The 14,866-nt window shown below is 35.3% G+C and overlaps 1 protein-coding gene across 1 annotated transcript in view; it reads right to left on the reverse strand.

Annotated features, from left to right (window-relative positions):
- Positions 1 to 5,073: 5,073 nt before the first annotated feature.
- Positions 5,074 to 14,866, reverse strand: part of tnfsf10l (TNF superfamily member 10, like) — a 52,347-nt gene continuing 42,554 nt past the window's right edge. Inside the window, exons 3-7 of the mRNA XM_087790087.1 lie at positions 11,364 to 11,400; positions 11,178 to 11,285; positions 10,219 to 10,367; positions 9,512 to 9,616; positions 5,074 to 7,552 (exon numbers count right to left, since the gene is read on the reverse strand). Coding sequence (XP_087646213.1) covers positions 7,367 to 7,552; positions 9,512 to 9,616; positions 10,219 to 10,367; positions 11,178 to 11,285; positions 11,364 to 11,400 — 585 coding nt within the window. The 3' untranslated portion in view covers positions 5,074 to 7,366. The remainder of the gene's footprint in view (positions 7,553 to 9,511; positions 9,617 to 10,218; positions 10,368 to 11,177; positions 11,286 to 11,363; positions 11,401 to 14,866) is intronic.

Raw genomic sequence — 14,866 nt, forward strand, 5'->3', positions numbered from 1 at the left:
CCTTTTTTTGATTTTTACTACACAGTCCCTGAAGTATGTACTGAAGTATGTATTTAAGTATATAGCTGCCATCAACAGCACAGTGGCAACATCACACCACTAGCCCGGGGTTCCCAAAATCTTTGTTCTGGTCGAAATAAAGTTCACGAAACAGATGCTGTTTAGATGGATGGTTTAGATTTGCAGCACAAATCTTGGATGAGATATGTGCATCATAGTATAACCCTTGTGTTATCTCAGGGTCAAGGTGACCCCTGGGTTGTTTACCTTACCCAGAGAAAGCACAAGGGATACCACAAACACGTCTGTTTTCGGGCCTTCAGTTCACCTTGACCCAGAGGCAACACAAGGGATACCACAAACATGTTTGTTTTGCACGAGAGTTAAGAGAATTGTTGGTATATATGCCTGCATTTCTATGGCAGCATGTTATAAACAAACAAGTAAATTAACCTAAAGGCACAACTCTTAAACCAACAGAACCAAAAGGTCAATTCAACAGGCAAAACCATTTCAGAATCAGAATCTTCTATTGCCAGTGTTGTAAATTGCATTCTTTGCAGTGTCAGTATGGAATAAATAATTAAATAATGTTACACACAAAATAAGCGATAGAAAATCAGAACCTAGCACTGAGGCAGCCTTTCTGCCGCGCTAAGGAACATTCTGGATTAATATCAAGTGAAAGGCTCAATAAAAACAGATACAAAAAGTCCAACCAGGGAGGGAAATCCAGACCAGGGGAGGGACATATAGGGGTCTAAGGTCATAGACAATCAAAATGAAGGCTGCCAGTCAAGCAGTATGCCGATAATTAGGCTGGATTTAAACTAGATAATCTGGCAAATGCTGAGGAACCGTCACTTACAAAGGGATACGTTTACCACTTGTATCTCACCCTTTTAACAGCATAATCAACACTGTCTTCACCATCCTGGCAAGATAAACATCACTGCTCTGAATTCGGGCAGATATTCAAGGAAACACTGTGACAACTGCTGATCTACAGCCTTACTGCTCAGCTTTAAGCAAACCATACCAGTCGAGCCGGTAGTCCTGAATAATTGAACCTGCTCTGTCGAGGTAGTCCTCTATCTGTTTTTGAGAATTCCTGCCATCTCCCAAGACAGTTAACCGATGAAATGGTCTCCCTCTGGGCTTTGGATGGGAACTTACCTATGTTTTCCAGGACTGCTCCCTAGACTAAATGATAGTAAAGAATTCATTCTTTTGGGAAACTTAATGATTCTGACCATTCAGCTGAAATAAAATGTTTGTTGTGATTGTATTCCAATCATGTCTCCGATGTACACTGGAGTGTTAAAGACCGTTGAGTGTCACTAATCCAAACCTCATTGTTAGAACAAACATTTAAGATTCACCACCACAGTTGTATTTCTGAACCCATAAATATTAGTTTTTTTCAGGGGCTGTCGAAAACTTCAAACAAGGAATTATTTTCAGAGCAACAGATGTTCGTTCTTGATACCCACTGTGAGGTTGTTGAGGCAGCAAAGAGAAAATTATTACATTTCTGATTAGATTAATGAGGGAAGGAGCTGAAATATGGTTCTAGCACAGTGAGCATAGTACAGCTAACATAATACTATTTAGGAGGTTAATTAGAACACTACACATTTGTTTAACAATACATTTTAAGGAAAATATTTAGATCAAAATGTCTTGTCAACTTACAAACAGTAAAATTGAAATCACATGTTTCATATAAACACACCTTTCTGTTGGCCCTGTTTACCTCTCTCAAATTCCATTGCTCTCTAAAATACAAGAGGGTTTGGCCGTTCAGTCTTATGGTTGTTTGGTTTTGGCACCGTGAGAGGCTCCCTTGAGCATTCCACTTGCCAAAAGAGATATTGCTTGTTCTTGGAGAGTTAATAGAGAAGCAATATTTGTTGGAAACACGCAAGTAATAATTGAACCATAACAATTTTGACGCCACGTTTGGACCTCTATCTATCTATCTATCTATCTATCTATCTATCTATCTATCTAATCTATCTAATCTATCTAATCTATCTAATCTATCTAATCTATCTATCTATCTATCTATCTATCTATCTATCTATCTATCTATCTATCTATCTATCTATCTATCTATCTATCTATCTATCTATCTATCTTATCTATCTTATCTATCTTATCTATCTTATCTATCTATCTTATCTATCTTATCTTATCTATCTTATCTATCTTATATTATCTATCTATCTTATCTAATCTATCTATCTTATCTATCTTATCTATCTTATCTATCTTATCTATCTTATCTATCTATCTATCGACCTGTCCGTCCGTCCATCCATCCATTAAAATTGTCCGTCAATAAAACAGCGTCTGATAGCTCTACATTACGCGCTTGATGTGCACGACAATAAGCAGCATACCATTTGTTTTTAAAAAAATATTTCGGAATGGTTCCCACCAGACAAAGACCACATGTGAGAAATGTTTGTCCATAATTGATAAATCCTGCCACACATGTTACAAACAGCATTCTGTGTCACAGTGCAGCGCCCCCTGCATTCACAACCAAGGATTCCAACGGGGGAAGCTGCCAGGCTTATGTTGCGATTTGAATAAAGAATGCATGATTAATGATTCCACCCGTCTGTTACCGAACACCTGTGGTAAACCCAATCTGTGGTCAAGGCAATCTCTTGAAACAACGCCTTCCAGGTGGCCAGACCCCGGTCTATTGAAGGGCTGAAATACAATTGGATGATGAAACCACACCCATTTAGTCAGGGCTGTGGCAGCTAATACCTGCTCATCTGACATTGCACTACGCCCATATTCATGCAAATTCAGGAACACTGACAAATGAAAAAAATCAAAAGTTTAAAATGTAAAAAATATACAGTTGTCCCCCGTCTGAAATCTTAGCAAACGAGAGGTTACGAGGGCAAAGTCCATGTTAACAAAATAATTGCTTCACTCCTCCTCCAGCAAGCTGTAATCACATCCACTTTGTTTATACTTTGGAGGGAACATCCCGGATTGATGACAAGGGTTGAAAAACCCTGATGTTTGACCAATCACAGCAGAGTGGGTGTGGTAAACAAGATTTAATCTATAGAAAGAAAAGTGTTTTGGGCGGAGCTAAAGTACATTTTCTAATGTAAATAATTCTAGAGTTTTGTAAAAACAGACACACACTGATGAGTATAATAGAGGTCCAAGATCTATTTAAGAGACACGTAAATCAGCACATGAGCTGCTCTTTAACATAGAAATTATATTGTCGACATGTATCTTTAACTTTCAGCACATATAACTTTGCTTTGTTGTCTCTCAGATTTGAAAATCATCAACTTTCAGAATTGTTTAGAAATGGATTAACTTGTGTTCTCTAGTTGGAATGTTTTGATATTTTTGTCATCTGTCTGAGTTTATAAAACATAACACGTGTAGAGAATTGAATCTTGACAATTTCACTTCGATATTCTACAACATAAACATGGAGGTATGATGTGTTTGGTGCTATTCCTTCTCCCCAACTTCACAACTATTATCATCACTTTAACAAGTTAAGAATTGAAAATGGAAAGTAAACTTGATTTAATAAAAGCAAATCAGAACCTGATCATAATGATTATTAGAGATCTGAATGTATTTTAAGGAAATTTGATAATGGGACAAGAATCATATGATTCCATTTGGATAATGTTCTGATGCTTCATTGGTTTTAGGGAGTTTCCATCACGTTTATGGCTTTTTAGCAGATGCAAACAGGAAAAGAAAAATAAACAAATGAACAATGTCAAGCAATAAAAAGCTGCCGACAAGTGAATAAAATCCACATTAATCCATGAGTGAAATAGTGAATTGTTTTGGGATTTCTAGAGGATATACAGGAGGATAGACACTACTTTCCATAGTTTAATTTGATTGATTGCCTTGTTTTTGGAACGTGAGCTCCTTGGTGTAAGTACATGCGATTACATTGCTTATCTAGTTTAATTTTTGCTAAACTTTTGACACAAGAGGTACGTTTCCAATAGCACATCTGTTTGTTTTTTCATTTGAATTCATCAAGGTCGTTTGGATTTGAAGTAAACAACGAAAATAACAGATATTTTGGAAGGTAACTGAACTTTAAGAGCGATATAAGCTGAAATATACATACACACACACACACACACACACACACACACACACACACACACCCCCACACACACACACACCCCCACACACACACACACACACACACACACACACACACACACACCAACCAGAGCGTGTGACTCTGGACAGTCCTGTTCGGTGTCCTTATGTAAAAGTGAGGGAAAATTGATACAGTATGTGACACTCCTGTTGTATGTCTGCAGATGTCAGACTGTCTTCATGCGCACACATGTGCCGTCCAGAGAGGTCTGCGCTGGTCAGAGCATGGTTTATATCAAATCTTCTCTGGCCTCTACCAGCTCGCTCCTCTTGTGCGCCTGTGTTGTGTTACTTTCATTGTTGAGAAGTGTTTCATTTTCTGTGGGACATAGTGTTCCAACAAAATATAACAATTTTCCTGTGATCATTGTGGATTAAAAAAACAAACAAAGTCAATGAGAGTGATGTCAAGAATGGCAGAAGAGTAAAATATGGTCTGAATTATTATTTTTATTTGGGATCTCTAACAATATTATGCATTGTATTTTTTAGACGAATTGAAATTGTATCTTATCTTCTTAATATTTGTAGTCAGACCAGCTGGAGTCTGTGCTGAAGAAAACTTTTCATCAAGTTACTACATTTAAATGGACCTAATAAAAAAAGAAGTGTTCTGGGTTCCAATCCAGCTTGAAACTTGATTTGGACTAAACCTGAGTCACTGAGCCAGATTTTAAAAAGTAGGCGGGCAAACATATTCTTTCCTCATCAAATAAACACAAGAAAAAAGAGAAATGTTTCTTCCTAAAAATTACACTCAAAATAAACCCGATCTAAGCTGTTTTATTCAACTACATCTGGATTATTTATCTGGAAAAAAACAACAAAAAAGATTAAATTTGATGTTTCAATAAAAAATAGCAGGAGGACACATTCATCAAAAACACATTAGAGTTCAACATTTTATTGGAAAATAACTTATAAAAATGTGTTTAGTTACATTTATTGGTGCGTTATTGGTTGTAAACCCCCTCGTAAAAACAAAAACAACAAGCATGATTCACATTCAATTTTTTAATTTTTACCGACTTATTACTGAATTATTGATGAATAACTGAGAGAAAAAAAGAGTTTTGCACGAGGAGATATCAATGGATGAGTTTGAAATTATTTAGAGTTTGTCAAAGAATCAGTGGAATGTATTAAAAAGATTAATCTGCTGAGGATGAACGAATGTTCTACAGATAATTATTCTTTTCAAATCTGGGACTTATTTTATAATGATGCGTTTCAACACAACAGTTTGTGTAGATGTGCAGTTGTGACACAGATGGGGGGAAGAGTTCGGTGGAAAGACCCCACACATTGACTCAACTTAAAATGAAGTTGACTTGTGTAGATGCATCGTGAACTAAAATAAATAACAGAATTCATGTCATTATTTGTTTTTAAATAACCCATCTTGAGTAAAGCTTGGATCTCATGTGTCATTCTTAACTTTTAAGATGTTCTAAATCGACCTGGGAGGTTTTTATCTGGGATCCATTTCAATCTTCCAAGGTTTTATAAGCCTTTAAAATTCAAAATGAAGACTCATATTTAGGCTCAGTACACGTTCAAACTGCCCAGTTTGGTGAGTCTGAATCCAGACGTTCTCTACGTTATCGCCACATCTAGAAACCAACAAACAAATCTGCAAATGCCAAACTGCTCAACAGTTATCACTCAGCTTTTCTAATCGCAGAACTTTCTTAAGTGGAGCCAATAGAACGAGACTTTTCTTCAGCTTAGTCATGCATGACTCGCACAAAGGATTTCAAACATGTTTTGTTGGAAGCTTATTTTCTTCAATAAGTTCTCTGGCAGCAACATTTATTTAAATTCCAAGTCATATCAGTGCGTCAACTCCCTTTCTTTCTCACCGACCTCAACATTATTATGACTCTCTAACTTCTGGAAGTGATTTAGTTTTGATGCACATTTAAATTCTAGCATTTTTTACTAGTTCAGCAGAAACATGTGAATGAATATTAGAAAAAGAACCATTGGGTTCAGGACGTGTCCAACCTGTAATAGCAACAGTTAAAGCTTTTGAAAAATAAAATGCTTTCCATCAAACCTGCTAAAATCATTTGACAATTGTCTTTGATCGACAGCTCTTGCTCATGGGATACAGTGTAAATCCCTGTCCATGATTGAACCATCAAGTTCACTCCAAGAACAGAAAACTGGTTATAAATGTTTGTGATCATGTCGGCACACACACCAGAATTCAATTAAAAAATAAAAGCTAAACTCGGAGGTGAAAACAAAAGATCCATTCGTGACGATCACACTTAGTGGTTTGTTCAGATGCAGTCAAGCGAATGTTTGTTGATCTGTGATTGGTTATAGAAATGTCAAAACAAAAAGACACCAGAATGCTGCTTCACAGGTTCTACAAGAAAAGAAGTAAATATAAAAGAAAAGGCACGTGGTGGTGGGGGGGGGGGGGCAGAAGAGAGATCCTGGTTTGACCGCATACCAGGTGCATCCTCATTCTCTCTCTTTTCTTTCTCTTCATCCATCTCATTGGCTTGTACGAGACACTTCTGTCGTTGCCAAAGATCTCTTAGTCCAGTAAGAGACGCTCAGTTCTGTGTGAACCTCCAAACCTTTGCCCACTGATTTCAAGTCCTCCAACAGTGGTTCATTCACGGTATATTCACAAAATAATTAGGTTTATACATCACCACAGTTGATACGGAACATTCTTCTGTACATTTCACCTTTAAAAAAACATTTTTCTCTTTTGCAATTTTTGTCTTTCCTTTGGTTTACTTTTACTGCTCGTACATTCTTTGGTCTGAGATTCAAATTTGATGGTTTTGCAAGTTTGGGAGTGACACTGATGTGCTTGTTTGACTTTTTCATTGGGCTTCTTCGCTTTTTCATTTAACAGATCGTCTTCTCGTAGCGTTCAAAAAAAGCAATTTCCTTCGTCAAGAAGCCCAAAAGAAGATTCCTCACATATGGTTTGACATGATTGCACATGTATCTCTGCAGATTTCGGGAGTTTAAGGAACGATGGGTTCACTCTTTCTTGACCTTGATTTACTCGCTCAAAACGAAACGTTTCTTTCTCTCCTTCAGTGTTTTCGTCCACAGACGGTATATATCCTCTAGGCCAGAATTCCAGCATTTTTTCTTTCTCTTCCTCTTCAGATAACAGCCATCACCACTTCTAACATTCCATTCAGACTCAGAGATCCAGTCGGAAAGCTCCGAAGTAGCTGGAGGAATCGTCTGCGTTTATCATGGTCGGGGACGAGACGGAGACGAAGAGCTCGTCCCCCGCCCTCAGCTCGAACAGTCCTCCCTGGTAGACGGAGTGGAGGGCGTACTCGGCATCTGGAGCCCAGCACTTGGTACCCACCCCCTTCAGAAGCTGCAGGGAGAAAAAGACGAGGGTAAACAGAAGCCAAGGGGAACCTTTTATCTCCGAGAGACTTCTACTGTTTCAGTCGTGCAGCTTTGGACCACAGATTTGAGCTTGTTGTCGTGCCACGTTGGTGCGTCTGCCAGAGATATGACGTATCAATAGAGCCTCCATCTGACTAGCTGGAGACCAGAGGAGACAAGGTAGCCTCTGGTGTTGGAAGATTGATGGAAACATCCTCCTTAAATAATGGATAATGTGTCGAGAACATTGCTCTTTAAAAAGACGTTTTGAACGCTCACCTATAGAAATATATCAGTGCCATCAGAACTTGTATTTGTTGAAGGCATTTGTTCAGAATTGGATTACTTATTTTTTTAATAATTGAATTTAATAAGTTCTATACTGAAAGGTTTTTATTGAACAATTTAATTAAAAAAAACATTAAACATTAAAAGAACGTTTTTTTAAATTATTATTATTTTTTAATTATATTAATAATATTTTGATTTTCTAATTCTAATAATTTAAATATATGTTTGTTCAGAATTGGATTTTTATTTCATTAATAATTGAATTTAATAAGTTCTATACTGAAAGGTTTTTATTGAACAATTTAATTAAAAAAAACATTAAACATTAAAAGAATGTTTTTTTAATTATTATTATTTTTAAATTATATTAATAATAATAATATAATTTTAAAAATAATTAATAATTATAATAATTTAAATATGATATACTTTTTTACTTTAGCCGTTTAAATGCAATACAAAAATGTTTAAAAGTGAAATTATCTTTGGTATTCATTTATATTTTCTATTCAATTTATTTAAATAATTAAATAAAAATGAATTCAAACATTTAAAATAAAAATGATTTCATTCAATTATTTCAAAAATAATAAACAAACAACAACATTTTAATAAAGAAAGTTACTTTGGTGGTACTGATATACTATCATACTCTCACTTTTAGAGCGGGGTCACAAACGTGGTGCCAAAGGGCCTTAAAAAAATATTGTTCATACGATAAGTAAGTAACTAAGTAATTTATATTTTTAGAGCGCTTTTCTAGACCAAGGTCACAAAGCGCTTAAACAATCAAAACAATACCCAATAAAATATATACTTTAAAGGTCAAGACACCAGACAAATAAACATAATTTTATTTCTTGTTGAACCATTGGTAATTATAAGACAATCAATAATGTGATGATTGTATTACAGGAATTTCATTAATTATCCATAATAATATATTTCTGGTGTGGTTTGAAATTGGCACATCCATACTCACTTGACATGGGCAAACAACGATATTGGATAATGTGTTTCTCGTTTATTTATGTAAGTAATCTGGCAGCAGAACCAACAAGCAGACTTTGTCGAGCCAAACTGCACTTGTGTTCTTAATCTGTGATAAATATGTGTCACTCATATGGATACAAATGTGTGCCATCAGACTTTGAATATGAATTTATAACAATACATTTTTACAGCATCAAAATCAAGCTTTGAATTTGAATCAAATCTCCATCTCTTTTTTCATAGTCTTTTTCAATGCATACATAAATACAGTATAGAATGAAATATGTATAAAATGAATGCAAACAAATGGAATGTTGACATTTAGATAAATAAATTAAGTGTAAATGTGAATTTCTTACACTGACTTTATTTGCATTTAAATCTTTAAAATTTAATTTTGACATCACTTTTTAAACATTACATTTCTTACACTTTTCAATTATTTTTTTTAACTTCAATTTATTATTCATGAAATTAAAATAAATGGCAAAAAACTAACGTGATTGAAATGTCATGGTTTTTAAAATTCAATGCAGTAAACATTAATTTTAAGATATTCATTTCAAAAGGCACAGGTTTACTTCCATACACTAACTTCACTGCATGATAACACTTTTTTGGTAAGAAGAACGTTTAGAAAACGGCGACTCTAAGGTCTTACCTGTATTGGACTTGGATAGGAGGTTTTCTTGTAGACACACTGGACCAGCTGGTGGCTGACGCTGCGCTCCTCGCTGGCGGCAGGAGACGGATATCTGAAATATACCTGCAGGAGGCCGACAGGACATCAACGTCATGCTCACTGGGAATCTATTAAACAACAGTATCATGACAGAGCAGAATTTAGCTGCTTTAAGATTTGCATTACTGTCTTAATTATTATTTATTATTATTAATTTGAACAAAAAAAATTGTAAAGGGGAAAATGTAGAATTAATTGTTTTATGCAAAATAGAATAATGACCTTCAGATGGTAAAGAAATAAATTAATTACTTGTTTTAAGAGAAAATGTACCTTTTTTTTAAGGTCAACATAAAAGGGCAATACATCTTAAATAGTTTCACACCTAGAATGAAGAGGTCCGGATTAGATACTGATGAAGATATTTGGGGGATTTTTCCGTATAATGGTGTGGGTCCATTTTTCTTTCAAATATGCATCATGTATAAAAAATGGCTGAAAAAGCAACTTTTCTTAGCATAAGAAATATAACTATTCCATTAATATCAGTTAACAATGAAGATTCAGTTAAGAGGTTCCTGCCGAGGCAACTTAGACTCAACTTGCACATTGTTGGAAATACTATTATTAAAAAATCCTGGTTGTGAGTATTTTCAGATGATTTACTGCAGTGTGAAGCTACATACCTGGGAGTACAGGTAGTACCGGCCGTCCTGTGGGACCCTTAGTTTCCCGTTGGACAGGGTCATGTTGTGCAGGTGAGCTCCAAAGCTCTGATTGGCCCACGAACGCACCACATGGCGACAGGATTGGTGGAGTGTCGGGTACGGCAATGCTGGCGGGTAAAACAACATTCAGGAATTAGAAAACGTATCAACAGATAACGTAGTATTTTATGAGTTATTCACAATTCACGCTTTCAACCCAAATGATTTTAGACGGACAATCTATTGGCACCAAAGACCTGCCTATTATCCCATTAAAGATCAACCTTTCAAAATACTTCTTTACATTTTGAAGAAGAAGAAACAGAAAACAAAAATAACTTTAATGTTCTTTAATTTAAATTTAGCAAACAACCACAATAAGCCTGAAAGAGAAGTGGACTATATGTGTTTTTCTATTTTCAATTTAAAATAAAAAAAATATTATTATATGTGGTATTATTGTATATTGTATATATATATATATATATATATTTATATTTATATGTATATATATGTGTATATGTATGTATAAGTGCAATGATGAAATGAAATAATAAAAGAAGAATTATAATGTTGCTTAATTGCATTTGAAAACATTATGACATTATTGATACTATATGTAGACATTATTTGTCTAATACTGTATTATTATTAGAATGTCACACACACACCATCATGGCTTTCAAAAGTCTAAAAACTAAAAATAATTTGAACAATAAAACAAAACACTGCTAAGAAAGAAATGCATATTTAAAAGGTGAGTCAACACACGACTCAATCAACAATATCCTGACTAATGGCACTTATTTGAGTCAAGATCTTCAGGTGACCTACAAAGAAAATCACGTCATCAACTCTACAGCACTTTTGTCTGACCAAAGAGCAAGAGGAACGGAGAAATCCTGACGTTATCGACGTTCATTCAGGTCACTACTGACCTTGAGAGGTTGTGTCTCTGAGCGTCAGGTGGGCAGATGGCCTCTGGACCACAGAGGTCATGAACTTTGACCCTGTGTTGTTGAATTGTCGAGACATCGTTCTGGCCTCTGATGAAGGGGAATATAATAAAGTGTTAGTCTGTGTTAGTGTGTGTCTGTGTTATAGTGTGTGTGTTTGCTTCTCACCCATAAAGGTCTGTTTTGAGATAATATTCTCCGTCACCTGAAACACAAAGCGAAAACAAACATGATAATAAACCTGTTGATCATTAAAATGACATTTCCTTAATCAGCGAGTAAATCATTAACCCTTGGTGATGTTTACCAGTGTTTACCAGTGTTGAAAGCACCAGTTGTTTGACTGTGAATCATGAGATTCAAGGGTGTTTATTCGACCGGTCAGCGAAATAAAGCTCAGATAATCTGATGTGTGTCTCTCATGAGTGAACATCTGCACCATCTCTGTTCTCTCTCCCAAGTGAAAGTCGATCTCTCAAATCCTAACGATTCTTCACCAGGTTTTGCAGCAAAAGTTAAAAAATTACGTCAATAGTTTGGAATAGAATAGTAATTGACTTTATTATCTGTTGCACACCTGGGAAACCTTTCCATTTCATATTCAAGTTCTACAATTTAATTCACCCAATCATTAAAGATGTTTGTCATGTATTAAACATCTTGTAAAATATGCTTTATCATGCATATGTTTCTTTTTATAAAGAAAAACTGGCACGTATTTGTTTGTTTATTTCTCATATTGATTTATATTGAATATTTACAAATTGAATAAAACGTTACTAATAAATAATTATGATTTTAAAAAACAAGTACAATGAAAAATTGTTTATCAAAATAATAAAACATACATTTCCACTCACCACAGTCATATAACACAGCATGGTTACTTTGGATAAATTATCCAAATGAAATCTATTAAAATTGTATTCATATTCTCTATTTTTTATCCTCTTTACGTCTCTATTGTTTTTAAATCACTTAATGAATTTTATTTTCATTGGGTGTTTTCCCTTTTCAGATCAGGTTTTCTATTGCGTCAGGAAGGACAATAAAAATAACAATACAAGATTGTTACTAAATTGAATTAAATAAAATAAAATCGGACTCTCAAGTTGTGGATTAGTCAAAGATTTGAATGACTTTCGTGTTTCAAGATCTCTCTGTAAAATATTTCGGCCTCTTCTGAGTTTGTTTTTAGGTTTAAGGACAAGACCCGACGTTCTCTCTCATCTTCTGTTCTTCTGCTTCCCCCTTTCATCACTACTATAAACCCAAAATGCTGCACATCTTCTCTCAATACTCTCTCTTTCATTTCTGCTTCTGCTTTGTCTCATCCTTCGTTCCCAATAGAGCGGCCTGCGTTTCATCTTGTGATCATGGCAGTACATATGTGAGCGCTCTCTCTCTCGATTTCACCTACTAATGTTTTCTGCCGCAACTTTTAAACTGCTTGTTTTTATCTTCCCCACATTGTAAATCACACTTCTTTTCTTCCAGCTTCATCCCTCTGTACATCTCTATTCCTCTCCAACACATTGTCCTTCTTTTCTCAGCGCAATGATTGACCCTCTCTCTGCCATCAGTCATGAATCACAGACTCTTTCATCTCCTCCTCAAAGTTCTATTATTTATTTTAACAGCCATGGAGGCACCACTGCAGCGCATAAATCTAAACATACCGACAAATAGAAATATAAAAGCATCGATGAAGATATAAAACGATTGACTGGTCACTTTGAAAGAAACCAGAACGAGCAGATGTTTGGATGATGCTAGAAATGATTCGTGTGAGCCGACAAGAGAAGAAATAATATGGTAGAATTTCTGATTTTGTAGAATTTTATAATTTTGTTAAAGTTCGGGTTAAGCATGGTGGCATTTCTGACCTGCCAAAAGATTTGTGTATGAATATAAAAATCACTTGACCTGGATTTTATTGTCCAACATTGAGGGACATTTTATTAAGAAATATAAAAAATAACAAAAACTATAAAAAGTAATAATTAACAAGAATTAAGAAGAAACAAATAATTATTCTCTAACATGGTGGTTTGACGGTAGATTTATGCAGTAAAACTTCAGTGACTAATAAAGGAGAAAAGGTCATATTTGGTTGTAAATTTTATCATTGGCATACATGTATAGAGTATCTTAGGTATTCAGGAAAATTAGTATTGTAAAAAATAAATAAAGAGTATAATAAAGAAAATAAGCGATAGAAGCACATTAATATAATATTGATATAATATATATCATAATATATAATAATATAATATATATAATATATATATATAAGATATAATATAATAATAATATTGCCTGATCTTGTTTTCGTTCAATCCTTCTCTTTTTTTTTTGGATCAATAAAATGTGACAAAACACAATTGTCAACGTGACTGAACATCCGAGCGAGTTGTAAAAGTTTCATCAAAGTCCAGAGATCACAGCAATATGAGTTCTGCAGTGAGAAAACAAAACTTAACGGTTTCCTTATAGCAACAACAGAAACTTCTCCTTCTCCTGAAGGCCACAGATTCAAGTCAGACCTTGTAGAAATGCTCCTGATTGGTTTGTTGAAAAGCCAGAACATCCATGACCTGATTAATCCCACCTAAATGTTGCCTCTAACTCGGCTGTTGTTTTTGGCAGCGGGTCTGTAGCACATTCAAACCCACCTGTAAATTGAACATGATCGCTATGAGGTTTAGAGTGTGTTCACAAGTGAGTGTGTGTGAGTGTGTGTGTGAAAGCAGATATAAACACTGAGTCTCTATTTATGGGGGGAGCCGAGCTAGTAAACTACGGAGTGAACAACTGACCGGGGCTAAAGTTGGCTGCATGTGGCTGTGGTTACACTAGAAAAACAGGCTGAAAAAGACATATTTCAGTTTTTTTTAAGAGTTTTTAGAAGCCACCGATGGTTCTGTCACGGGGATTACAGAGCGGCATGTTTTCAATATAAAAGTTTTTAACGCCTGACGGCTCACAGGGGAAGCTTTTGGAGTGAGAACAGCGGTCGAGGTTACACGCTTAATTTATGTGCCGCACAGCGGTGGAAGCTTTTAGGAGCCGACCAGGTGCTTGTTCTAAAGTCGATACAGCAATACAGACTTTCAACATGTATGCATCTGTTACGTGTTGAAGACACCAACTATATTTTTGACTTTCTCCGGATGTGGACCCATTGATTTAAATTGAATCTTCATGTTAACTGTGAAGACTTGTGGACTCGTCTTTCTATGTGAACAAGTGCAAAGGACTGCAAATGGCCTCTTCTATGGCCTCTCTTGACGGGAGGGAAGCAGATCCAGATGTTTGCCAAGACCAGGAGAAAGAGCACAAGCCGTTCTTTAGGGAACCAGAAGTATCATCCCTACACGTTGGTGGCATGTGGAAAAGCTATAATTAACCTGTCCATATGTGGATGCTAACAAAGCCTATAAAACATGTCTTAAAATTAAGAAAGTAGAATAAGAAAAAGCGTCAACTTTTTCAGTTTTTTTTTCCTATTTCTTTTCATGATTTAAACTCATTTAATATATAAAATCTGAATTTTTTCTTACATATCGGTAAAACACTATTACACCAGATGTAATGAAATTCAATACATTTGACTATTTCCTGACAGTAAAAACAACCCGTAAAAGGCTCAGTTAAAATCCACAAATGCT

This window comes from Callionymus lyra, chromosome 4 (genome assembly GCF_982586985.1).
Source record: "Callionymus lyra chromosome 4, fCalLyr1.hap1.1, whole genome shotgun sequence".
Classification (NCBI taxonomy): domain Eukaryota; kingdom Metazoa; phylum Chordata; class Actinopteri; order Syngnathiformes; family Callionymidae; genus Callionymus; species Callionymus lyra.